The sequence below is a fragment of the Macaca fascicularis genome, chromosome 12 (genome assembly GCF_037993035.2).
Source record: "Macaca fascicularis isolate 582-1 chromosome 12, T2T-MFA8v1.1".
Taxonomy (NCBI): Eukaryota; Metazoa; Chordata; class Mammalia; order Primates; family Cercopithecidae; genus Macaca; species Macaca fascicularis.
This window is the reverse complement of record NC_088386.1, coordinates 132,239,992-132,266,639: the sequence shown is the minus strand read 5'-3', so window position 1 is coordinate 132,266,639 and position 26,648 is coordinate 132,239,992. Positions and strand designations below refer to the sequence as shown.

Sequence of the window (26,648 nt, the reverse complement as noted above, 5' to 3'; positions counted from 1 at the left end):
CCCAGATCCCACTCCCACCTCCAGCACTTACCAGTTGCTGAGCCAGCACGTGACTCACCCCTCACCTGGCTCTGCCTCAGCAGCCTCATCTGTGAAAGGACAGAGCCGCGGGGTGTGGTTGGCACTCATGGAGCATGTATCCAGCGAGGATGGAAATGGTGTCCTGGACGCCAGAGCACTTGGCAAACAAACGTTAGTTGTATTGTTATCTTCATCCGAGAACACTCTTGGAAAGCGTTTTCTGTTTTGTTTGGTAATCATTGAGCCCTTCCAAACCACATCACTCCAGAGTGCCCCGTACAACCTGTGTGTCCCCAAAGCTGGTGAACTAGGGAAAGGAATTCCTTCACAGGTGTGTGTTAAAAATACAGGAAGCATGGAATTCCCCCATTAGTTCTGAAGGAGCTCCAACTTAAAGGAACAATCACTGACGTCACAGTCAACAGAACGGTGCCACCGTTTTCAAAACAACTGATTTAGAATCAGATGCTGGAAACAAGATTGTGAGTCTCAAATCATTCCAAGTTAGTACGATTCCTGTTTCAAGGCTGCGCAGCTTCGTTTGTTAAGAGCAGAAAGAGAAAAGTTAATGCTGAAATTCTTGGTATTCACATCTGCAATTCCCATCTGGGTTGAGAAAATAGAGGTCCCAATAAGAACTATGGAAAACCCATTGCTTGCCACGTGGACATCGTGCGAAGTAATCCACAGCAGCCACGAGTGCAGTCAGCTAAGACGAGAGACGGTTGTTTTTGTTTGTGTTTTTAACTTTTATTTCAGGGGTATGTGTGCAGGTTTGTTACACAGGTAAACTTGTGTCACAGGGGTTTGTTGTATAGATTATTTCATCACCCAGGCATTAAGCCCAGTACCCAGTAATGATTTTTTCCACTCCTTTTCCTCCTCCAAACCTTCACCCTCAAGGAGGCTCCAGGGCCTGTTGTTCCCTTCTTTGTGTCCATGTGTTCGCACTGTTTAGCTCCCACTTATGAGTGAGAATAAGTGGTATTTGGTTTTCTGTTCCTGCATTAGCTTGCTAAGGATAATGGCCTCCAGCTCTATCCATGTTCTTGCAAAAGACGTGGTCTTGTTCTTTTTTTATGGCTGTATAGTATTCCATGGTGCATATGTACCACATTTTCTTTATCCAATCTGAAGAGACAGTTGTTGATGTGAAGATGATTTCTCCATTGATTTCAATTCTAAAACTAAGATTCTTAAGAGGTACTGAAAAAAATAAGGTCTTGTCTTTGTTATTACAAATTATCTTTTCTCTAAGAAGTGTAAACCTTTTTACATACAACGTCTCATGTTCTTATTTACTTTTGGGCTGAAAGTAGGGAAGCTTTTGACTTAAAATAGCTGTAAGGGAACAGTGGCCCCTTGGAACTTGCCCCCTCCTCGCTCTTCAGCTCTGTCCCTTGGCAGCAGTGCCCAGGCCATGTTGGAAGGAAATTGGGGGCTTGCACCAAGGAGCTGAGAGAATGGAAGACTTGGAGTTGAAAGGGATTAGGAAGTGCCATGAATAGACTGTGGGGTTGTTAGGCGTGGGGAATGAGACGAGGGTGGATACCCAGGCCTCTGGCTTGGGTAGGAGCAGAGTCACACAGGGAACCGGCAGGAGGCAGGATGGAGGGAGGGAAGGTGGCCTCCTGAGGCTTCCCATTCCATGTGGGAATGGGAACCTCCGGCCTGGAGCTCTGGATGTGCATTTGGGTGTGGTCAGCACGTAGACACCAACTGAAGCTACCAGAGTGGATGAGATTAGCCCTCAAGGTGGTATTGAGAGAGTGCAGAGAAACCAGGGCAGGGTCTTTGGGCACCTGTGCCTAAGCCAGCGCATAATAGACATCTCTGCTTCCGGGTGGGGCTTCCTGACCGTGGCTGCTCTTCAGCATCATCTGGGGAGCTTTCAAAACTGCGGATGCCGGACGACACCCCAGTCACACTAGAATCTCCAGGACTGGGACCTGGAGGTCGTATTTTCCAAAGCTCCCCGGGTGATCCCAGTGAGAAGCACGGAACTGTCAGTGAAAGAAAGAGGCTTTGTACTCGGTCCCTCCTCTCTTACCTGCTGCTGTGAGACTCCGCGCACGGGGATCTCTTTTCTCCAACTTTCAAGCACGTGTTGTTGTCAACACCACCTGGTGCTGTTGCTCCTGACTGGGTGCGCTTCCCGGTTGGAGTGACCCTGTTCGGACAGGACCCATCCCGTTCCTCTTCCTGCCCTTGCTACTCTAGCGGAGGGTATGGTGCCCAGCCGGGATCAGTATAGCTCAGTTCAGTGTACAGCGTCGAGCTCCATTTCCAAAGGCCCTTGAGCACGCCCTGCATTTTCTCCTGGATTTCCCTCCTGCCGCGACTTTCTGCTGCACACTGACCAGAACTCAGAGGCCCCTTCGAATCTACATTTTATGCAAAAGCTTTCTTTGTAGAAGCACAGAATGTTTAAGCTAGAGAATCACGTAATACTTTGCTGTGATCTACCAGAGAGCTGATTTTATTAAGCTTTTTTTTAAAAAATCAAAGATGAAGAGAGAAGAGGAGAGAGTTCCTTTTTCCTGTAGCATTTTGTCTGTTTCATTGATGAAAGCTCGGGGGCAAAGCACCCGGCTTGGTGTTTCTCCTCATCAGCTAGTCTTCTCGGCTAGGCTTTGAAATAGACTTGCTTCTCAAGTCCACTGGCAGGTGCTATAGGTAATAACCTACGCATTGATTTGAGATTTCAGATTTTTATTTATTTTTTATTTTTTTATTTTTTGCCATAAGTTATTAGGGTACAGGTGGTATTTGGTTACACGAGTAAGTTCTTTAGTGGTGATTTGTGAGATTTTGGTGCACCCATCACCTGAGCAGTATACACTGCACCCTAGTTGTAGTCTTTTATCCCTCACCCCCCTCCCACTCTTCCCCACAGGTTCCCAAAGTCCATTGTGTCATTCTTAGGCCTTTGCGTCCTAGTGAGAATATATGATGTTTGGTTTTCCATTCCTGAGTTATTTCACTTAGAATAATAATCTCCAGTCTCATCCAGGTCATTGCAAATGCTGTTAATTCATTTCTTTTTATGGCTGAGTAGTATTCCATCGCATATACATACCACAGTTTTTTATCCACTCATTGACTGATGGGCACTTGGGTTGGTTCCACAATTTTGCAATTGTGAATTGTGCTGCATGTGCAAGTATAAACATCCATGTGCAAGTATCATTTTCATATCTTTTCCTCTGGGTAGATACAGTAGTGGGATTGCCGGATCAAATGGTAGTTCTACTTTTACTTCTTTATAGAATCTCCACACTGTTTTCCACAGCGGCTGTACGAGTTTACATTCCCATCAGCAGTGTAAAAATGTTCCCTGATCATGCCAAAAAATAAAATCCTAGTGGCAAGGCCAAAATAAAATGCCCACGAATGCAGGTCACCCCTACATTTAGCAGAAAGAAGGGTAGGAGGTCTGGTGCTCTAGGTTGCAGTCAGCCAAGATCGCACCCCTGCACTCCAGCCTGAGTTTGATATGTTGGCGTGCTTCTGGGGTCTTGCGTCCCTTCTCCCCTGATTCTTCCCTTGGGGTGTGCTGTCCGCATGCACAGTGGCCTGACAGCACTTAGGAGGGAACATACACAGTGTATTTACTGGTATCTGACGTAGAAGTGATGGCCCATGAAGGAAGAGGGCGAGGCCTCTGGGATTTAAAGATGAGGGTTTGGGTTTTGTTAGCAGCAAAACGTATCCAAGTCATGCGGCACCGAAGTATGTTAGTAGTGGCAAATCCATACAGGCCTGCAGCAACCTCAGTTCTCGCCTCCTCAGAAGAAAGAATTGGACCAAGGAGGCAGAAGGAGAGACCAGGCTCGGCAAGTTTGAGAGCAGGAGTGGAAGTTTATTAGAAAGCTTTAGAGCAGGAAGGAAAGGAAGGAAGGGATACTTGGAAGAGTGCAGGGTGGGTGACTTGAAAGACAGGTGCACTGGCCGGGCGCGGTGGCTCACGCCTGGAATCCCAGCACTTTGGGAGGCCGAGGCGGACGGACCACTTGAGGTCACGAGTTCAAGACCAGCCTGGCCAAAGTGGTGAAACCCCCGTCTCTACTAAAAATACAAAAACTAGCCAGGCGTGGTGGCACGCCCCTGTAAACCCAGCTACTCGGAAGGCTGAGGCAGGAGAATCGCTTGAGCCCGGGAGGCAGAGGCTGCAGTCAGCCAAGATCGCGCCACTGCACTCCAGCCTGGGTTTTATATGTTGGCTTGCTTCTGGGGTCTTTCGCCCCTTCTCCCCTGATTCTTCCCTTGGGGTGTGCTGTGCGCATGCACAGTGGCAGGGAGGGAGCATGCGCAGTGTGTTTACTGGAGCTATGCACATGCTCACTTGAGACGTTCTTCCCTTACCAGTCGAATGTCCCTGGAAGGTCCTAGACCACTTAAACTCCACCATTTTGCCTCTTAATGCGCATGCTTGAACCCACTGGCCCAACCCCTGAGATCTTATTGGGAAGCTGCTGATCGCCAGCTTCCGGTGTTTCTGTTTATCGGGAGACTGCCTTTCGCTAGTGCAGGCTGTGACCAATGATTATTATAGAGACAGTAAACAACCTCCTACCCGTCATGGGATGGTCACCTGACATTGCTGGTGTGTGTATGTATTGGAAGGAGCCCTCTCCTGCCCTGCTCATGCCCGACTAGCTCCCCACTGTAACACGACCACCTACTCGTCTCTGGGGCCTCAGTTCTCAGCTCCGAAGCAGAGGTCCTAGGGCTGGCCCCTCACAGTGGTGGTGAGAGTAGATGAGGGAACCCATGGAGGCTGCCTTAGGTGCCAGCACAGAGTCCAGCCCCCAGCCTGGCCTCCAGTCCTGCTGCTGCCACACTGGACCTGTGTGACCAGGGCCGTCACTTAACGTCTGCAAGCCTCGGTTTCCTCGTCTGCAAACAGGGATGATACCAGTGGTTCCTGCTTCGTAGGGTTCAGATGAGATGAGCAGGTTATTCCACATGTGCGAAGGCCTCCAGGAGGAGGCAGCGCCAGGTGTGTGCTGGCTCTGGCCATGTGTGATGCTGGGCACATGGGTGGCTGATGCCTGGCACACGTCTGCCAGCTCACTCACTGCAGTTATCACACCACACCGGCTCAGGGATCAGGATTAAAATTTGGGATTCTGAGTTCCTAAATTCTGTGACTCTGGGTCTGCAAAACAACACCTACCAAATAGTGTTTGTGGCTGGCACTCTTTTCTCTCTGAATGTCCGTGCATGCTGGGGCCTGGGAATGCAGCCGGCCCAGGCGTTGGGCCAGCGCAAGGATCCAGTTCAATCAGTGCCCACTTCTGCCTTTGAAGGTGCATAATCTGCTTTATAGCCCCGACTTGCCACTTCGTACATAATGACGGGGAGGCAGACACAGTGGAGTGTCCCTAGTGATTTTTCCATCACTCATTGAATGACTGTCTTGGTTTAAAATCATGCCTGCTGCCTTAATGATGTTTTAAGAAATATAAAAATAGGAGTACATAACGCTGTGTTCACCACGGCTTTTATCTGTCACAATTTCGCACAAAGCACAAATTGTTGCAAAAATACCTGAACTTCGCTATCATGGGGGTGCTTTGAAGAGATTGTTAGGTGTACAGCAATTATTCACGGGCCCACGGTAAGTCCCATCCCAGCTCTGTCGTGAGGCCCTGCTTGTCCAGAGGGGCTCGGAGCCGCCTTTCAGGGGGAGCCTGGGCCACAAAGGCACAGCCAAACAGAGATGAACAAATAGCCTCGTGGGGGCCCGAGTGCTGAAACGGGTTTTTCTCACGGTAAGCAAACTTGAATAAACCTGGGAACGGCCAGAGGCGGTCATTAAAACTCATGGCCCAGTTCTCCATTCATTTTCAGCAGAAAACTGGGGGTTTCTTTCAAGCCAAACTGAGAGGATGTTGGGGTCCTAGAGCAGAATGTTTGTCCTCAAGCTTGTCCTGCCTGTCAGAACAGGACTGAGAGAGGAGGGGTTAGGGAGGGAGGGGGACTTCTGCTGCTGTGAAGGAGGGGACGTGGTGGGGCAGGTTTCCAGCTGCAGAACATTCCTGGGCCTGTGCAGCACAGCTGAGGAGCCGGACAGGGAGCGTCTCGCCCTGCTCCTGGGAGAGCAGATGCACACCTGAGAGGGAAGTGCATTTACAACCAGGGCTCTGCACACCCCAGAAGGAAGTGCATTTACAACCAGGGCTCTGCACACCACAGAGGGAAATACATTTACAACCAGGGCTCTGCACACCTGAGAGGGAAGTGCATTTACAACCAGCGCTCTGCACACCCCAGAGGGAAGCAGGTTTGCAGCCAGGGCTCTGCACACCCCAGAAGGAAGTGCATTTACAACCAGGGCTCCGCACACCCCAGAGGGAAGTGCATTTACAACCAGGGCTCCGCACACCCCAGAGGGAAGTGCATTTACAACCAGGGCTCTGTATACCTGAGAGGGAAGCATGTTTACAACCAGGGCTCTGTACACCTGAGAGTAAAGGGCATTTACAACCAGGGCTCTGCACACCACAGAGGGAAGCACATTTACAAGCAGGGCCCTGCACACCTGAGAGGGAAGCACATTTACAAGCAGGGCTCTGCACACCTGAGAGGGAAGTGCATTTACAAGCAGGGCTCTGTATACCTGAGAGGGAAGTGCATTTACAACCAGGGCTCCGCACACCCCAGAGGGAAGTGCATTTACAACCAGGGCTCTGTATACCTGAGAGGGAAGCATGTTTACAACCAGGGCTCTGTACACCTGAGAGTAAAGGGCATTTACAACCAGGGCTCTGCACACCACAGAGGGAAGCACATTTACAAGCAGGGCCCTGCACACCTGAGAGGGAAGCACATTTACAAGCAGGGCTCTGCACACCTGAGAGGGAAGTGCATTTACAAGCAGGGCCCTGCACACCTGAGAGGGAAGTGCATTTACAAGCAGGGCTCTGCACACCTGAGAGGGAAGTGCATTTACAAGCAGGGCCCTGCCTTTTCCTCTGCAGGTGGCTCGACAGCTCCAGCCCTCCGTGGTGTGGATTGAAGACACAGAAAAAACTTTCTACAAAAAAGTTCCCAACGCAGAAAAGACGGTGAGGACTTTCTCATGCCTTACTTTGGCCTTTTCTTTCCTCCAAAGGAGGCCCTTACCAGGGCCTACCTCTACTTTTCGAGAAGGCCTTGCCTTTTCAAGCAAGTAAGGAAACACAGAGGCTCTCTGTAGTGGTCTCTGTCTGTCTGTCCTCTCTGTATTTGAAAGGGTTCTGTGGTCTGACTTTATGAGGCATAGTTTGGAAGGAAAGGAAAGAAAGCGTGGAAGAAAGGGGAGAGGGATTTTCCACCCAAACATACGATTCAGAGGTAACGAACAATTTAGAGAACTCTGCTCAGTTAAAGCAAATGGCACACATAGGAGTTATTATTAGGATTTCCTATTGTTCATCATAATAAATAGCAAAAGACCCAAAATTTATGAACAAAGACCCTCAACAGAACTGCTAAGTGCACAGCATTCGGGGCCTCCAGGGAGTCCTGTTTCAATTGCTTCCTTCCTTCTTTTCTCTCCTTTCAATGGTCCCCCCGACCCGCCACTTCCCCCCACAAATCACCAGCAAATTTCCCACAAGTTAAAAAAAAAATGTGCAGATACACGAGATTGTTATTCCACATCAATTTGCACCAAAGCAAATAGTGGTTAACTGTGAATTTCTGATTAAATTCATAAGGATTTTAATCACTTTTGATCCTTATGTATTATACATCACTTTTCGCAGGTAGAGATGATTTGGATAAAGAGTGGAAGCTCAATCTTTTCTTCCCCAAATGAGCCTTGATTGCCCTGTCATTTCAGAAAGTGTTCAGAGAACTCATTTATTATTTAATCTGGGATTCTAGTAGTTCGCTCCCTCTGCTGGCGAAGTTGCTGCATTGCATAAAAACTTGAAAAGGTCCGCAAGTAGTTATGCAAAATGGATGGCAGGAATGACGGGGCTCTCCACCAGGTCCCACGTCTAAGAGAAATGTAGGGCAGTGTTTCGTCCCAGGTGTCACACACCTGGAGTTATCAGAAACCTGGCTCATTCATGGGCAGGGGCTATTCCCTCTCCCGCCACACATCAGCCTGGGGAATGGAAGACACTGGCCTGGAACTCACGCCAGCCATGCACAGCATTCACACAGCTGGCTGTGTGTCCTTAAACAGGTAACTTAACCTCTCTGAGCCTCTGCTTCCTTTACTATTAAATGAAAGCATTTTAGCCTGCGCGGACTCCGAGTTCATGCAGCCCCCTGCATTCTCCCACAGTGCCCTGGGCTTGCCATCAGTGCTTGCGGCTGTCTGCTCACTGCACGTCTGAGTCTCGGAGAGCAAAGGGAATGGGAATGTTCCTCCTGAGAGAGCCAGAGGAGCACTGGGGAAGGAGTGCTGAGAGGGGGCCTTTGAGAGAAAGCTGGAGGCAGGGAATGAAATATAGGCCCTGTAGACACCCTCGCATAAAGGGAGTGGATGTGAGGGGAAGGAGGCCCGCTGAGGAGGGAACGGAAAGCCATGAAGCAGCAGCCGAGCCTGCAGAACCCTGCCCTGAATCAGCCCTTTTGCTGCTGACACAGAGCGAACCTCTCAGCACCGTCCCTGATTCGCGCAAACCCTGCCCATGCCTCGCTTTGTCCCTGTAGGAAATGAAGGCCACCGGAGGCATGGTCTTTGTTGTGGACGAATTGGACGTTTTCTCGGTTCCCTTCCCATTAGAGGAGTCCGTCGTCTGTTGGGGAGGTCAACTGCACTGAGGACCAGGAGTCACATCCTGGGATAAGTCCTAGGGGACTGCAAGCCAAAGGGCACCCCAGCTTCCTGAGCATCTGCAAGGCCGACCAGGGGACCTGAGCCACCCCAGACTCAGAGCTGCAAGAGGCATGAACACCATCCTCCACCCCCCACCCCCAGTATTTCCACCCCTGGCTCCAGTGCTGCAGCAGGAGAGGGGCGGGGGAGGAAACCATTGCTTGTGCATGCCCAGCTCTACACGGAACTCCAGCTCCACTCGGCCTGCACCATGCAGTGATAGCATTGCGGGGCCTGCCCTCAGGGAGCAGGGCTGCAGAGTTCCTGCTGCCTTCCCGCGTCTCCAGGGCCATGACTGGGCCAGTCCTGCCGTCCTTCCCAGCCTCCCAGCCTCTGAGACTCTGTCTCATCCAAGATCCTCAGCCACCAGGGCCCCAGGTAGCCATGAGCACTGGACGTCCACATTCTGAAGGTGACCAAAAGCCAAGGGCAGCAGAGGCATCCACAGGCAAGAGGAGCCCAGGAGGCACTGTAACTGGCTCCTCATTGCGTCACTCAGCCACCTAGGGAGCCCAGTGTCCTTCCTCCCACCTGCCCTGGCCTCTGTCCCAAAGACTGCCCTGATCCCAAGGGCACAGAGGCACAAAGAAGAACATCCAGGAGGCTGGCACTCCACCAGCTACAGCCGCCATACAGGCAGCAGGGCCGACCTTGCCCTGGGGTTAAGGGATTCCGGGAAATCCCCTTGAAAATCCACAGTGACTGAAGGCGCCCTCCAGCACCTCTGCCTTTGGGGTGAGGCCCCTCCCACAGTCAGAGGCAGGAAGTTCCCCCGGGGATGGGGCATGGCGAAGACCAGTGACGCCTCCCGAGCATGGAAGCCAAACTTCGCGAGTGCAGGGACACTGCTGCGGACAGGAAAAGGAGGACCCCGGCGGTGGTGGGGGGCGTGGATTGAATACCTCCTCTCTCCCAAGCACAATACATATGTCAGGGAAACTCCCAGCAACCCTGAGAGGAAGGCATTGTTTTCTCTGTGTCACAAAAGAGAACAAAGGCTCCCAGAAGGCACACAGCTGCTCAGGGCTCATGCTGGGATTCAGAAACAAGGTTGCCAGAATGCAGAGGCCAGGACCTTCTCCCGCCCATGCACAGCACGGGCTGGAAGACACCGAGGGCAAACCACCAGCTTCGCCTTCTGCCCATACGGTCAGCCCTCCTGGTGCACCTAAACCACACCGCATCCCTGCAGCCCTCTCAGCCCTGGGGCTGCTCTAAACATCATCCCAAAACCTGCCTTTGGGGCCCTCTTGTCTTAGAACCAAATGGGCCCTACTCTGGAATTCTCTGTCCTCCTGCCCACACTCCTGTTCCCCTCTCACTGTCCTCAGCAACCTTTGAGAGAAGCCCTCACACCTCTAGAATTTCAGCAAAGTGCAAACTCCAAGTAGGCGCCCCCCCAACCCCTGCCACTTTTACAAACACACCCCTGCCCCCGGCAGACACCTGGACCAGGCCCGCTCCCTTTCTCCTCCTCCTAGAAGGAGAGCAGAGTCCCCTCCCATCTGCGCCTCGAGTGCACTCAGTCAGTTGTTTGTGTCTGAGGCGAAGGCAGTAAAGAATGAGGCGCACAGGCTGCTCCTGCATTTTCTGCCCCATTACCCTTTGTTACTTCATCTAGCAAGCGCCTCCCTGACATCACGATAGTGCCTCCACCAAGGAATTGCTGCTTTCTGGGGGCTGGCTGTGGCAGTTGTTTTGTGGAGCTAACTGCAGAATAGCAAATTGAAATTGCTGCGTGGATGCTAGCCACTAATTTGAAATTGCCCAAAGAAATACAGTTGTGAGGGACTGGCAGGCCCCGCGGTAGGGGCGGCGGTTTTGGAGGTGGCCAGGTGACTGTGGGGTGGTTTGCTGGCATGATTGATGAGTGCACAGGTCTCATGCATAATGGACAGCTCTGCACTGGAACAGGGGTGGTCTGAGTGTAGGGGAACTACCAATTGAATGACACACCCATTTCTGTCCCCTCTTCATGGGACTGCACCTCACCGTCAGCAAGGATGTCACTCTGGACATTGCCCAGGATCAATGTTTGTTAGCCAAATAGGCTGATTCATTTCAAACGTCCCTGCCATTTCAGGACACAAAGGTAGCAGTATCATGTCCTGCCTCAGAAAGGGCAGGGATCACACTGCCATCACCATGGCAACTGGGTTGCTGAGGATGGGCACAGACCATGCAGGTGTGTCTCTAGCCCCATGGATTCTCAGTCTCCAGCCTCACCAGGACCCTCAGATCAGTCCTACTTCCATTGTTCTTTGGGCAGCTCACATGTGCACCCCACATGCCCAGTCACTGCCACCACCTGCTTTGTTCCTTAAAGGCGAGTCTCACCCCTCAACCCACCGCCATCAGCTTGCTGCCCCCACCACTCTATAGAAATTGTTCTCACAAAGTTCTTAGGGCTGGGCACGGTGGCTCACACTTGTAATCCCAGCACTTTGGGAGACCGAGGCAGGCAGATCACTTAAGGTCAGAAGTTCGAGACTAGCCTGGCCAACAAGGCAAAACCTTGTCTCTACTAAAAATACAAAAATGAGCCGGGCATGGGTGGTGCGTACCTGCAATCCCAGCTACTCAGGAGGCACAAGAATCACTTGAACCCGGGAGGTGGTGATTGCAATGAGCAGAGATTGTGCAACTGCACTCCAGCCTGGATGACACAGCAAGACTCTGTCTCAAAAATAAAAGAAATTATTCTCACAAAGTTCTTTGACATGAGAAGTGCAAGACTTTTCTGAAAACTACAACAACATTGTTGAAAAATATAAAGGAAGCGTAAATAAATGGAAAGACATTTGTATTCATTGGTTGAAAGACTTAATCTTGTTAAGATGGTAATAATTCCCAAATTGGCCTACATATTCAATGCAATTCCCATGAAATAGCTGGCTTATTTGCAGAAATTGGTAACTGATCCTAAAATTCATCCAGAAATTCAAGAGATCCAGCCAAAACATTCTTCAAAAGAAAAATTAAGTTGGGGGATTCACATGTCCCAATTTCATTTTCCAACTTACCACAGACCTACAACAATCAAGACAGTATGGTACTGGCCTAAGAAGAGACATAGATCAGTGGATCACAATCAAGAATCCAGTAATAAAGCCTTATATTGCAGTTCATTTTGACAAAGGTGCAAAGACAATTCAATGCAGAAAGAATAATCTTTTCAATAAGTGGTGCTGGGACTATTGGATTGCTACCTGCAAAAGAAAGAGTTGGACCCTTACCTCACACCATATACAAAAATCAACCCATAATGTATCAAAGACCTAAAAATAAGGGCTAAAACTAGAACAATCTTAAAAGAAAATATAGGCATAAATTTTGTGACCTTAGATTAGGCAGTGGTTCCTTAGATATGACACCAAAAGCACAGGCCACAAAAGAAAAACTGCACCTCATCAAAATTAAAAACTTTTTTGCTGCAAAGGACATCCTCAAGAAAGTGAAAAGACAACCCACAGAACAGGAGAAAATGTTTGCAAACCATGTAATATTGAAGGTTTTCTATCTATTAATAGAACCTACAAAGAACCCTTACAACTCAATAATTAAAAAGACAAATAACCCAACTTTTAAAGTGGGCCAACAATCTAAATACACATTTTTCCAAATAAGATACACAAATGACCAATAAGCACATGAAAAGATGCAGGAACATCATTAGCCATCAGCCAAATGGGAGCAAAAATGGCCTCGACTGTGCTTGGGAAGTCTCTGCAGAGGCTCTCACCATTGCCCCTGGTGTGCTCCTCCTTCCGAAGCTTCCTCTTTGCTGTCTGCACTGGGGGCGAGGTTCACTGGCAGCCAGGCTGTTGCCCATGGCAACATGGTCAGATCTGACTCCCACGGGCTGGAAGTCGTCCTCCCTGGGGTGCTGAACAGCCAGCCTGTCCTCGTTCGTTCCTCTCCCTCATTAGTGCTGAGATTATACTAAAATAATTCAGGTTCAAACTATTTCCCAACTGCTTCAGAGAGATAAGTGTCACAATCTTATGTAACCAGGTATTTTTCAGACATGAGATGCAGGAGCTGGGCTCTTCATTGTTTCAGCAATCAGCAAAGGAAGTCTTGTGTCCAGCTTCCAAACAACTCAGGAAAATGGGAGCACCACAGCTCATTACAAGTCCCAGTGAGCTTCCTTCCATTTGTAAATCAGCCACCACTTCCCATTCCTAGGGTCAAGGTGCTTCCTTCCTTCCCACCCTCTAAATCTGGACACCAGAGGTTGAGGAAAGGAAACACTGACAATTAAAATCCACTGGGTCATGCTAGGAAGCACATTCCAAGACCCATCCCAGGATAAACCTTAAGAAATTGTGTTTGTCAGAGCTTTGCAATCACTTTAACAAACGATGCTGCAACACATTCTAAGTAAATTTTCTTTCATTTTTTCATTCTTTTTTTCTGTATGTGGACCCATTTTTTTTCTCTCTCTCTCCCAGAATGAACCTAAACGCCTGAAAAGACACCTTCCCCAAATCCTGAAACTCCTGAAACCAGATGACCGGATTCTGATTGTGGGGACCACACGGCGTCCCTTCGATGCTGAACTCCAACCTTTCTGCAGAGTTTACCAGAAAATTATTTTGGTGCCTAGACCAGACTATGCTTCCAGATACGGCAAGTACCCCCAGCGCCTTCCCATGCATGGTAGCTGAGGCTGGGCTGTCCGCTGTGTGCTTGCCAGGAGGGTGGCCCTTGGACCCAGTGTGCCCCAGATGAGGGGAGCCTGCACCCGGTGGGGTGAGTGCACCTGCATCCAACACAGAGCACGTGCTGCAGATGTAAACCACTAGGCCACATTCTGTTCTTAGCTTATTTCTCTCTACCCAAGACAAAAGGAAACTGGACGAGGATTATGACTTCTGGCCCTGACAGTGACAAAAGCCTTGTGGGTACTGATTCTTCTTGGGACAGGTAGATAGGATCACTCACCTTGCACCCATGGTGATGGTGTTTTCCTCATAGAGCGTAGTTTCTTTTCACCGGGTTAGGTTTTTTTTTTTTTTCTTCCAGTCTCAAAGTCCAGTTGCATGATGATTTACTTAAAATGAACATTAAAATACAAGGAGAGCTTACTTTTTCAATTCTTTCTCCTTAAATAGATTCAAAATCCACTACTTTTGAAACATGTTTTTTAATGGGAATGACACAAAAAAAGGGCCCCTGGGAGGCAAAGCAGTGGAGCGGGGAGGAGCCTGGGTTGGGGCTCTCCGGACTCCTGGCTCAGAATCCTGGTTCTGTCCCTGCATAGCTGGGTGACCCTGACAAGTCGGTCACCTTCTGAGCCTCCATCTTCTCATCTGTGAAGCAGGAGAACGGTTCACACCACAGGGCTGCTGTGGCACTCACGAGGTGTTAGCAGAGCACCTGGCCTCATGTGGCCCCCAGAGAGAAAGGGTGTTGGCAGCAGTGGTGGTGGAGGTAGAGAAAGAGAAGAGGGTGGCATGGGCTGGGCAGGAGGAGGGAATGGCGAATGGCAAGGGAAGCTGAGGAGAGTACTGGCGGCCGTTCCGTTATCTAGTGCTGTGTGAAAACCTCCCTGAAGGCTCAAACAGCACATTATTCCACTGTGTGCTTCCTTCCAACGGTTGTCTGGGCAGAGCTGGGGCGTTCTCCTTAATGTACCTCATGACGTGAGAGTCACATGAAAGTTGAGGCTCCTTCGTCTGGAGACTGGGCAGTGTGGATACCCAGGATCACTCGCGCATGTGACTGGAGTTGCTGCTGCCATCATGGGCACTGAGCAGGACCTATGTCGACCGGACAGGCTGCACCTGGCCCAGTGCAGCTTCTCACACCCGGCAGCTGGGTCCCACGAGGAGTTGTCTCATGAGCACATGTTTCAAGAAGTTGGGGCAGTAGCTGAAAGGATTCTTGTGACCCAGCCTCACAAGCCACAGAGTGACCATCTCCACCCTCTGCTGGTCAAGAGGAAGGCACAGGGCCAGCCTAGATTCCAGGGCGGCCGGGGACACACGGGTGTGAATGCACAGGGGTGGCTCGTGGCGGGGCCACCGTAACACTGCACTGGTGGGGGAGTGGTGAGGACTTGGAGGTGAGATGGCAATGGCGCTGTCGGTGTTAGAGATGGTGGAGGGGGTTGGCCGGAGGTGACAGCATGTGCTAATGGAGACAGAAGTGCTTGCTGGCAGTAGGGGTGGAGGCAGTGTGGAATGATGCTGAGGAGGCAGAGATGGGGTGGCTGTGTTGGTGGCAGTGTGGGTGGCTCTGGGGAGGGTGTTGGGAATGGTGGCAAAGGTCACATTTGACACTGGAGATGAGGACGGTCAGTGGCAGGAGCAGTCGAGGTGCTGGTGGCAGTGGTGGTGGCCGTGGTGGCAGTGGTGGTGGCCATGGTGGCAGTGGCAGTGGTGGTCAGCATGAATGATAGTAATACAGTGATTAGGTCAGACTTGGTTTCTGTTCTTCCTTCTTCAGTCACATGAGCACTGCAAAGCAGAGGGCACGTATGGTCCTCTCTGGCTGTTCATAAGTTGCTGCTCAATTTTCTTTGCTAAAAGAACAACCCCCTACTCTCCACATGCTATAAACGACTAGCTTCTTAGCCACTGTGTTTGCAACATGTGCTTATTTCCATCTTGATAAATTGTGATCCTGGCTTTTTTTTTTTTTTTTTTTTTTTTTTTTTGAGACGGAGTCTTGCTCTGTCGCCCAGACTGAAGTGCCATGGCGCGATCTCGGCTCACTGCAAGCTCCGCTTCCTGGGTTCACGCCATTCTCCTGCCTCAGCCTCCCAGTTAGCTGGGACTACAGGTGCCCGCCACCGCGCCCGGCTAATTTTTTTTGTATTCTTAGTAGAGACGGGGTTTCATCGTGTTAGCCAGGATGGCCTTGATCTGTTGGCCTCGTGATCTGCCCGCCTCAGCCTCCCCAAGTGCTGGGATTACAGGCATAAGCCACTGTGCCTGGCCGATAAATTGTGATCCTGGCTTTCTAAATCAATGTTATACACAAAATACAGGAAGACTTTAGGCCCAGCTATTTCTGCATCCGTCTAGTGCCTTCTTCATCTTTTAGGGCCTCAAAATGCCCCCGCCACGAACCCTTTGCACCCAGCCAGCATCAAAAGAAGCAAGGGAAGACAGGATGGAGGAGTCACAGGAGATCTTAAGGACTAGACCCAGAAGAGGCCAACGTTTCCTCCAGGCAGATCACATTGGCCAGAATGAAAAATATGGATGAAGGGGGTAGGGCTGTCCAGCCAAGAAAGAAGACAGCACGAGACGGGCGGGCACACAGTCTCGCCGCAGCCCACACAGCCCATGCCGGAGATTCCATGCCCCTGACCTTAGCAGGGCTACCCCTCTCTCCTCTCATGCACTCTTCTTTTTTTCTTCCTTTTTTGTATTGTGTCTATATTTTAAGCTATGTTAATGGAATAAGGTGGGGTATTATTAATTCAAAGGGGCTGGAGCATTATTCTGGACTCTGAACAGAATGGTTTTTATTGTTTGACAAAACTATAGGCCCTTTAAAAATGAAGCTATTGATGGATGGCTGGCAATTTTGTTCTTTTGATAAAACACCACGCATCCTTTAGGATTCAAATCACACTACAGATTCCTACCTGAATCTCCTCACAGCATCGTGATGGGAGAGGAAGGAGAGAAAGCGTCCCTCCACCTATGGGCAGATGATAAAGCCGCACCAGACACTGCTCTCAGACCCTGGGTTCTGTCCACTGAAGCACATGCTCCTCAATATTTCTGTCTTGGGGAGTGATGTGTTCAGGCCACCATTCTGGCTGACATCATTGCCCCTCGTCCAGCATTTCCTCCAGTGACCTTGAAGTTTTCATAGCCACAGTGGCTGGGACATCTGTCTTAGAGAAAGACTGTTCTTATCTTTGTGGCGATCAAAAGTGGTCTCTTCCAGTCCATAAAGCAAGGGCTGCCAATCCGTAGCATGGACGGCGGCTTGGCCATCTCTCCACCCGCAATGGAGCTCGAAGGTGTGCGACAGTCCCCACGGCCCCACTCCTCAAATTCCTCCAGGCCATGTGGGGACAGACAGTGCTGAGAAGTGAAGGGCGGATCTGTGGAGGAAACGCAGCCCTCAGGTTCACCAAACGTCATTCAATCTCTCCTTTTTTCCCCCAAACCAAGCTGTCTCTGCAAAGAAAATCCACCCCCCAGGCTGATGGATGCCCTGTCTGGTCCCCAGAAATCCCTTCGGGCTTCCTTTTCTCCACATTCCCAGTGCCCTCCTCCTCTTTCCTCTCTCCCTGGGGTCAATTTCGCTAATAACCCAATTCATCACAGGCCCACCCGGACCCAGTGTCTGGTCAGATGGGTCCAGGATTTGTCTTTAGCCTTTTCTGCAATTCCAGGCTTCAGAGGGTCAGAAGCTCACCCACGTCACATTATTCACCTCTCAGGCGTTTGGAAAACCCCAAATAAAAATGAATGTTCAGAGACTGCGTCATCTTGAGCGCCAGCCAAGACAGAATCCACTGGGAATGTCGACAGCAGATGAAGGGGAGCCAAAGGCCAGATGCTTTCATCCAAAGAAGGGAAAGAGAATGTAGATTGGTCTGAAGATGTGAGGAGCCTTTTGCATCCAAGAGACCAAAGCAAAATTCAGCACTCGGCCTGGAGAGCCCCTCCACTGCCCTCAACACTCTGGGGCCCCTAGCCTCAGTCCTCACCAACACAGCCTTCACCACACCCCAAGACTGCAGTGCATCTGTGCTCCCCACTGCACTCCTAGACCAGAGACCCCACAGCCTCTGGGGCTCCCATGCTCACTGCCAGCTCCAGTCTCCACCCAGCCCACCGTGCTGTGCCTCCCGCCACACCTGACACCACCGTGGGCCCCAGAGCAGCTATTTAAGGGCCAGGAACCCATGAGTGGGTGGTTGTGTAAAAGCAATAGAAGCGATTCTTTGAAAGACCAACAGCTCAAGTTCATCAGCTGCAGGAAGGAAGCCAAGCCTGGTTTTGCATCCCCTTCTCTGGGTCTTCAGATGAGCGGGCAGGTGGGCAGGTCCCACCACAGCTGGGACTGCTTCACAGATCTCTCTTGCTGCAACTCCAGTAAAAATGGTGATCTATGGAGAGCAACCAAGGAGTCATGTATTGAGAGGAATCTTGACCGAAACTCCGTGAATACCAAGTATCCTACACTTTAAATGGGCAGCAGCGGGTTTACATGTCCCTCTGGCCCTTGTTGGTCTCACTGCAGGTCTCCAAAGCCTTGATGCCTAGTCGTCCACAGCTTGGAGGAACTGACAGGCCCCACGGTACAGTTCACCGTTTCCCAGTACAATAACTGTACTCCGTTACTAATGCATCTCTACTCATCATGTGATCACTCCTGCAAAAAGGTTGGATGATTTGGGCAGAAAACTTCCAAGATTGTGACTGTTGTGACCTCACAGAGAAGCCAGGGAGAGAGTTATTGGTTGCCAGGGAGCACGTGGCCCTCACCCTTTCCCACTGATGGTTCCCTTTGGCACCACAGGTAGGAATTTTGCTCCTGCTAGCCCAGAACTGAGTCCGCAAGCGTGCAACCCAGCCTGGGATGTCGACTTCAGCTTTTGGGGCCTTACCTGTGACTCTCCCATAAATCGTGTTCCCTTCTCAGCTTCCAGAGTCACCACTCAGACCCGCTGGTACTTTGTTTAGATGTTATAAATGTGACGAGCAGACACGCCGGATCTCAAGTGAAGATGTGGGCTAGGTGTTGTTGTTGATCATTTTTACCGTGGGTTATGTTTTCTTATCTCTAACTCTGCAACAGTTATATTTGGATAAGGATAGTCTTCACCTGCTGCCATCCATCCCTACACAAACAGGCTTTGAAACACTCTGTAGCTTATTTTGTGTTGTCTTTTGTAGTTGATGTTTTAATGAGGGTTAGGAAACTTCAGTGCAAGATGGAATGAACAATCATTGTTATTGTAATAACAACAGTAACGTAGCTACAGAAAGTCAAGTCCCCACCACATGCCAGGCTGCTGCACTTCCGAGTGCTTTATAAACACTGTTGGGCTTGTTTTTCACAGCAGCACTGAGAAGTCAATCCTTCTACGCCTGTTTTACAGATAAGACTAGTTTGGGGCTCAAACTCAAAGAAACCCACCAAGGAAGGAGCAGAGTAGATTGGGGATCTGATGATCCTTTAGGCCAGTTTGGGGTCCTTGTGGCCCTCCTTGGTTTCACTGCAGGTCTCCAAACCCTGGATGCCTGAGCCTCCACAGCTCAGAGAAACTGGCAGGCCCTGAGGTACAGTTCACCCTTTCCCAGCAGCTCAGCTCACCCACAGGGCCAAGGACCCCCCAAAAGAGGACAGTGGGAGTGAACTGCTGGAATAGCTCACAGCCCAAAAGCCAGATTCTCCAGCATGGTTCATAGTTACATTATAAGCCATTGTATTCCTTTACAGTAAGTAGACCTTTTCCTTTTATCAGCCATTTTTGGATCAATATACTTGTATGATGTAGTCATTTAACAGACTCAGAATTAACCCCTTACCAGGCCTGACAATGCTCAGATCAGGTAGTCATTGACATTTTTTAAAAATGGTTTCAAGTGTTCCTCAAGTAAACTCAAAATGGTTTAGAGATATTTGACCAGATTATCCCAGTGCTGAGACTGACAGATGCTCTTGTAAACACCCTTCACCCTTCTCCACTGTCTGGATATAATTAAATAAGTTACAGCAAGTCTCCTTTACTTCCCTTGTGTTCCCTTTACAGAATAGAGGTAATTCTCCAATACAGAATGATTTTAAGGATTGTACAGGAGTTCATTCCATCTCTAAAGTTAAGCACCCAGAATTATTTCATAATTCATTTTCACAGCACCCCTGTGTTCAGATTGAAATATCTCATTTACTCCAGGTCCCACAAACCAGAGAACACCCAGGCCCTCATCTGAAGGACTCTAGTCAACCAGTGCGTGTTTACAGTTGCTGAGGGGGAAAGAATAAGGGTCAAATTGCTCTATTTAATACAATGTGTAATACAGTGTCTTCCACTGAAAGGGAACTGACCCTGGCAGTAGCTGATGAAAATTGGAATCTGCATTCTGATTCCAGATGTAAAAATAATATGAGATATTAACTTTACATCTAAAAAAATAAGTTAAACTCCTTATCCAAATTACTTGGGAAATACAATATTCTGATGAGAAGAGATGCCATTATACACCCTATGAAAATTTCAAATGTTGAAAGATTGTCAACATCTTTACAGGTACCACATTAAAACTATACTGCTGGTGTTTTTCCTTGTTAATTTGCAGGGCACTTGTAGATCTGTAGACCTCAGGGTCATTGATATGTATGGCTTATGGTTGAAAATTCTCTAGAGGAAAGCATTTAGTTACTTGGCTTTGGTTCATTTGAGTTACAAATAAGTTAGAGTAGACTTTTGTGTATTCCTTTCTTGATGAGATGCAACTTTCAACCGAGAGGGAAACTGGCACTGATTCTCAGTGGTAACCCTTGTTCTCTGTGTCTTTTCTGGATACAACAGTTCTGTGGAAACAAATCATTGAACGCAATGGAGGAGTCCTCACCAGTGCCTTGAATGTCAGCTGCCTGGCGAAGGTCACTGACGGCTTCACCCAAGGACATATAGTCAAAGTGGTTAAAGCTGTGCTCACAGATCAGAGAATCCGGCGGCAAATTCATAAACCTCTCACTGCAGTTGAGTTTATTACCGCAATAACCAGCATGGATCCGGTGTACAAAGAGGAAGAAGAGAGCTTTAAGGTAAATGGAACACCCTCATGACCAAATCTTAGCAGCAAACACTCCTCACACTGCCTCCTCCCTCTGGAGTTCCATGGGTTTCATGAATTAGAACTCTGCCATATACAATGACATTTGGAAACCTAAAATTTTGGATGACAAAATCTTTGGGGTTTTGGCAGTAAAGCATGTGTCTTCCAAATTTCAGGAGAATCATGGTGTGTGGCCTTATATATTAACAGCCAAATTGCAGAATTGAGTAGCAACTTCAAAACCATTGGATTCACATAGGCACATATACTTATTTTGGTTTTTAATTCCTATTTGGTATTATGGAATAAGTTTTGCATAGAGAAATCATTCCCCAAATAGGATAGTTCAAGCCAATGCTGTTTGGGGCCCAAAATTGTCATGGAACACTTTGTTTTTTAGTTTCAGTTCATTTGCAATAGGAAGCCACAAGATAACTCATCAAAATTTAGTTTCCAATGTTTGAATACATTCTGACCTATTCGCAGAAATTTCTGGATCTGAAGGAAACTTTGAGAATTATTTCTTCCAACACCCTCTCTTATAGGAGGAGTGCCCAGGCCAGTGGGCACTCCTCAAACTCTGCTTGCTCTCCTTTGAGCCAAAATAAATACAGTGGTGTTGTCTTTCTGAAGGAAGTTTTCCCTGGCCAACTCCAAAGGTAAGAGAAGATTATATGCATGCAATTGAAGGCCACCACAGTATCGGCTGTGCGGTCACCAGAAGGGGCATTGAAATTCTCATCCGAGCCCATCTCTGGGAGCCTGCTTCACATCAGGAAAATCTCCCTCTGCGACACATCACTTCTCCAGCAAATCTAAAACTATGATTCCCTCCTGGTTTGCCCCTAATTCTTCAGTGAAGCATTAGAAAGGTGAAAAATAGTCACAATAATGATTTCAGCAATAATGGTCTAGCACAGGAGTTGGCAATCTTTTTCCATAAAGGTCCAGATAGTAAGTATTTTAGGCTTTGAGAGCCATGCAGTCTCTATCACAGGTATTCAGTTGTGCATCAGAGTACAAAAGCATCCATACACAATACAGAAATGAATGCTATGGCTGGGTTCCAATAAAACTTTATTTGCAAAAACAGACAACAGGCCAAATTTGGCCCATCGGCCATATTTTGCTGACCCCTGCTCTAGCAAGGCAGAAAAAAAGATTTAACTCTAGCTGAGTGTTTACCAAGCATTTGAATTATTAACATATTCTCATTAACTGTTTAAACCTGTTCATAATTGCTGATATTATCCTCTTCAAATGATACCTCATATTCTTTTCTGAAATTCCCAATTTTTTTCTCCTTTCTAAAATACTAATTTTCCTCCTTATTTTGAGAAGTTAGATGATAGGGTGTGGAAGCCTATCCTTTCTCATGGCTGAGCCTTTAACTTTCCAAAGTAATCTCTAGAACTTTTTCTATCTATAGGTGCTTGAGGTCGATCATACTATTCAAGAAAAGGAATTGCTACCCTTTTATGACCTGGGATGAGAATGCATATGCTTCACACATCCATTCTTGGTGTATTTGTTTGCTCTATTCATTTTCAAAAGAAACTGCATCATTTTCCCACCATTCCCCTTTCCACCCAATCCCTTTGTGCTTCCATTACAGCACCAGTGCTTGGCCCTGTGCCTGGCCCCAAGTAGATGCTTAATAAATTTGTTTAGGGACACGTTAATTAAACACATGGATAGATGGAATGACACCCTCACATTCTCCTGAACAATGTGATACCATTGCTATGGTTCCTGCTAATGAGGCAAACCCTGAGAAATTTCCCCTCGTTGTGCTTCTGACAACGTTATCTCAGATGAAGACCTTGCAGATTCTCCAAGCACGTTCTACCCTGCTCCACAGACATGATGGAGAGAATATGTATGAAAACGATGATAGTAAGTCTAATAATGTTAGCTAACACTTATTGACTGCTTATTATATGCCAGCCACTGTACTGACTCATTTAGACTCGTAACACCCTGTTTTGCACATGAGGAAACTGAGATACGGAGAGTCATGGTAGGCCGGATAATGGCCCCTCAAGGACGTCTGCATCCTCGTCCCTGGAACCTGAAAATAAGTGAGGTTCCACGGCAGAGGCAGTATAAGGCTGCAGATGGAGTAAGCCTGCTAGTCAGCTGACCTGAAGATAGATTATCCTGAATTACCCTGGCGAGTCCAGTGTAATCATGAAAAGCAGAAGAGGGAGTTGGAAGAGAGAACCAGAGAGCAGTCTGAGAAGGCATGTTGGTACTCCAGGCAGCCCAGCGTTGCTATCCAAAGGTGGAGCAGGGGCCACAAGCCAGAAAAGCAGGTGATTTCTGAGAGCTGCAAAAGGCAAGGGAAAGATTCTCACCTGGAGCCTCCAGAAAGGGACACGGCACTGCAGACACCTCGATTGTCACCCAGTGAGGCCCGTTCCCGGTTTCTGACCTACAACCCTGTGAAATCATAAATGTGTGGTTTTAAGCCACCATGTTTCTGGAAATTCACTGCAGCAACAATAAAATAAACAATACAAAAGGCAAGTAAAGTAACAACTAGAAAGTAGCAGAGCTGAAATTCATACGTTTCCCCAAAGCCAACTTCATTAACTATATTCTATACTGGGTCTCGGTAAATTAGGAGTTCATCGCCTTAAGTACATGGCCACGTCACCTTATGTTAAAAACAGAGCCAAGGCGAACAGGAGGAGGAGGGAATCCCCTAGTGCCACTAACAGAGAGGTACATCTCAAAGACAAGAACAACTACATGAGCTAATGCATGGGTAGCCTAGGGGTGTATAAGATCCAAACAGTAAGGCAAGGGGAGGCCTGTGAGAGACAGAACGCTGGAACTGCACGAAGCTGGGACACTTTATAGATTGCCATGAGGAAGTATCAAGGAACTTGTGATCTTCTCCAGGATCTAGGTGGGGAATAAAAGTGGCCCATAAGAAATCAAAATCCAAGCTACACCTTGCATGTCAAATTTCCAAATCTGTACTACCTCCATAGTCCCAGAATCTCAAGTTGAAATATTAATATAATTTTTAAAACTGATATGGTATCATTAAAACCCCTGAAGTCACATCAAAAGCAAAATTAAAAACCACTCTGTATGGAAATTTAGCCAAGTCAGGGTATATAGGATTCCTACAGGAAATACCAGCCTTGCTGAAGATGAGTTCATAATAAAAAATTATGAGCCACAAGCAATAATCTACCCCAAGGACAGTCAGCAAATGCAAATAACAGAATAGCACTACCAAGAATCTGAGATAAAAGGACATTCCGAAAGAGACTACAAAATAAGTATGTTTAAATTAAAGACCAGAAACATTAGGGAGGAAAAACAGGCAAATTTGAAAAAGAACCAAATAGAACTTTTGATAGTGAAAAAATATATATAGTCATTAAAATTAAAAACTCAGTGAATCGAGGCAGGCAGATCACCTGAGGTCAGAAGTTCAAGACCAGCCTGACCAACATGGAGAAACTCCGTCTCTACTGAAAATACAAAATGAGCCGGGCGTGGTGGCACATGCCTGTAATCCCAGCTACTCGGGAGGCTGAGGCAGTAGAATCGCTTGGACCCAGGAGGCGGAGGTTGCAGCAAGCCAAGATCGTGCCATTGCACTCCAGCCTGGGCAACAAGAGCAAAACTCTGTCTCAAAAAAATATAAATAAATAAATAACTCAGTGAATAAATATCTGTGGATTTGACAAAACTAAAGAGAAAAAACAAAAGAACTGAAAAAGGGAGCAAAGAAAATTGCCTAGAATGCAGCATAGAGAAAAATAAAGTATAGAAATCAAAGAGAGTTTAAGAGTTGGCTGAACATGGTGGCTCATGCCTGTCATCCCAGCACTTTGGGAGGCCAAGGCAGATCGCTGGAGGTCAGGAGTTCGAGACCAACCTGGCCAACATGGCAAAACCCTGTCTCTACTAAAAATACAAAAATTAGCCAGGCGTGGTGGTACACACGTGTAGTCCCAGGCTGAGGCAGGAGAATCCTTGAACCTGGGAGATGGAGGTTGCAATGAACCAAGATCGTGCCATTGCACTCCAGCCTGGGTGACAGAACAAGACTCTGTCTCAAAAACAAAAACAAAAAGAACGGTTTGTGAAAGATAAAATAATGCCTGCTTCTTTTATGACTGGATCTTTGATATCCCTAATATCACCAGGAAGCATTAAGGGAAGCATCAATCAAAACATCATTATAAGACTTGGTTCTGTATATGAGTTTAGAGGATCTTACAGAAGCAACTGTAGGACTGCTATGGAGGAAAGAATAAGGAGAGAGAGACAGAGCCCAAAACAAAACTTCCCACTCTAAATGAATCTTGGCCAGGCATGGTGGCTCACGCCTGTAATCCCAGCACTTTGGGAGGCCAAGGCAGGTGGATCACTTGAGGTCATGAGTTCGAGACCAGCCTGAACAACATGGCAAAACCCCATCTCTACTAAAAATACAAAAATTAGCCAGGTGCGGTGATGCGTGCCCGAGCCAGACGCCATAAAACACACACACACACACACACACACACACACAATCTGAAAATCAAAATTCGAAAACATTTTAGGCAATCTAGTGCTAAATACAATCTGACAAAATGTTTAAATTAATACAATTAATATGTTCAAAAAAATAAATGAGAGTATGACTTCCATTAGAAATGTACAGAACATTTTGGGGGAAAAAATGAAATGAGAAGAGATAATTATGAAAAAATGTTACAGAAAGAAAGCTTAGAGAGTCAGAAACTGAGGTCTGAATTGCAGAGAAAAAGAAAGCTTAGAAATTTAAAATATGGTAATCAGTATAAAGTGGCAAAGGAAATGAAAGAGGTATGAACTCTAAACTAAACATGGTCAAAGAGCAATCTGTGGACTGGAAGATGGTCCTGGGGAGCACCCCCTGGTAGTCAGTACAGAAAAACAAGAAGGTAAAATCCATAAAAGTATAAAGATCCATCAAAGGTGGGTTGAAGACGCTGACCTTCATTAATGGAAGTTCTAGAAGAAAAGAATACAATAAGTGTCAGAGGAACAACTGTTTAAAGACATTATTACTGAGAATTTTCCTGAATTAAAGATAGATTGAAAATAAACCCCAAGTGAAATAATTTATTAACTAATAAACTCCTAGTAACCAGCAGAACAAATCAAATAAATCTATACCTAGATATATTATTGGGAACTTAAGAACAAGATTAAAAGCCAGTCTTAAAAGCTACCAGATTACCTACCAAGAAACAATTGGGAAATCAGACATCTCTTTAACAACCATAGGTGCCAGAAGATAGCGAAATAATATCTACAAAGTGCTAAGGAAAAACAACTGTCTGCCTAATATTTGTATCCAGCTAAACTGGCACACAAGAGACAGGAGAAAAGAAACATTTTCAGACATATGAAGCCAGGCACCATGGCTCATGCTTGTAATCCCTACACTTGGGGAGGCTGAGGCAGGCAGATCACTTGATGTCAGCAGTTCGAGACCAGCCTGGCCAACATGGTGAAACCCTGTCTCTACTAAAAATACAAAAATTAGCCAGGCGTGTTGGCGCACGCCTGTAATCCCAGCTACTCAGGAGGCTGAGGCAGGGGAATCACTTGAATCAGGGAGGCAGAGGTTGCAGTGAGCTGAGATCGCACCCTTGCACCCTAGCCTCGGCGACAGAGCGAGACTCAGTCTCAGGAAAAAAAAAAACAGATGTACAAAGACTGAGAGAATTTCCCACTTACAGCACTTCAGAGAGCAATTTAGCCATATCAAGTAAAATGGAAGATGTTCATTCCCTACAACCCCAGGAGTTCTATTTCTATCTGTGTGCCCTAAAGAAGTTCTCTCACATAGGTACAAGGAGATGTGTAAAAATTGTGAACTTCAGCATTCTTCATAATAACCAAAAATTCAGATGTCATATATCCATTACTAGGACAATTGATAAATAACACGTAATATAATCCTGCAATGAAATATTGCTATTATAAAGTTTATAAACCCAAATGTTTCTTAGGTTTCAAATAAAATGCAAAGGTTGAGAAAA

The 26,648-nt window shown here is 47.5% G+C and overlaps 1 protein-coding gene and 1 long non-coding RNA gene across 8 annotated transcripts in view; one reads left to right on the top strand and one right to left on the bottom strand.

Moving 5' to 3' along the window:
- Positions 1 to 26,648, bottom strand: part of LOC102146056 (uncharacterized) — a 185,038-nt gene that overhangs the window by 5,243 nt on the left and 153,147 nt on the right. For 2 of the 4 annotated variants that reach the window (XR_012421608.1, XR_012421606.1), the window contains exon 3: positions 22,965 to 23,049. This is a non-coding gene — a long non-coding RNA (uncharacterized lncRNA). Of the gene's footprint in view, positions 1 to 16,300; positions 16,914 to 22,964; positions 23,050 to 26,648 lie in introns of those variants that run through there. The other 2 variants (XR_010580152.2, XR_012421607.1) reach the window with 2 other exon arrangements.
- Positions 1 to 26,648, top strand: part of DRC11 (dynein regulatory complex subunit 11) — a 165,968-nt gene that overhangs the window by 138,184 nt on the left and 1,136 nt on the right. For 3 of the 4 annotated variants that reach the window (XM_045367968.3, XM_045367966.3, XM_005574709.5), the window contains 3 exons: positions 7,008 to 7,094; positions 13,297 to 13,474; positions 20,358 to 20,596. In XM_045367968.3, the coding sequence (XP_045223903.2) occupies positions 7,008 to 7,094; positions 13,297 to 13,474; positions 20,358 to 20,596 (504 nt within the window). The remainder of the gene's footprint in view (positions 1 to 7,007; positions 7,095 to 13,296; positions 13,475 to 20,357; positions 20,597 to 26,648) is intronic. The other variant, XM_045367967.3, reaches the window with a different exon arrangement.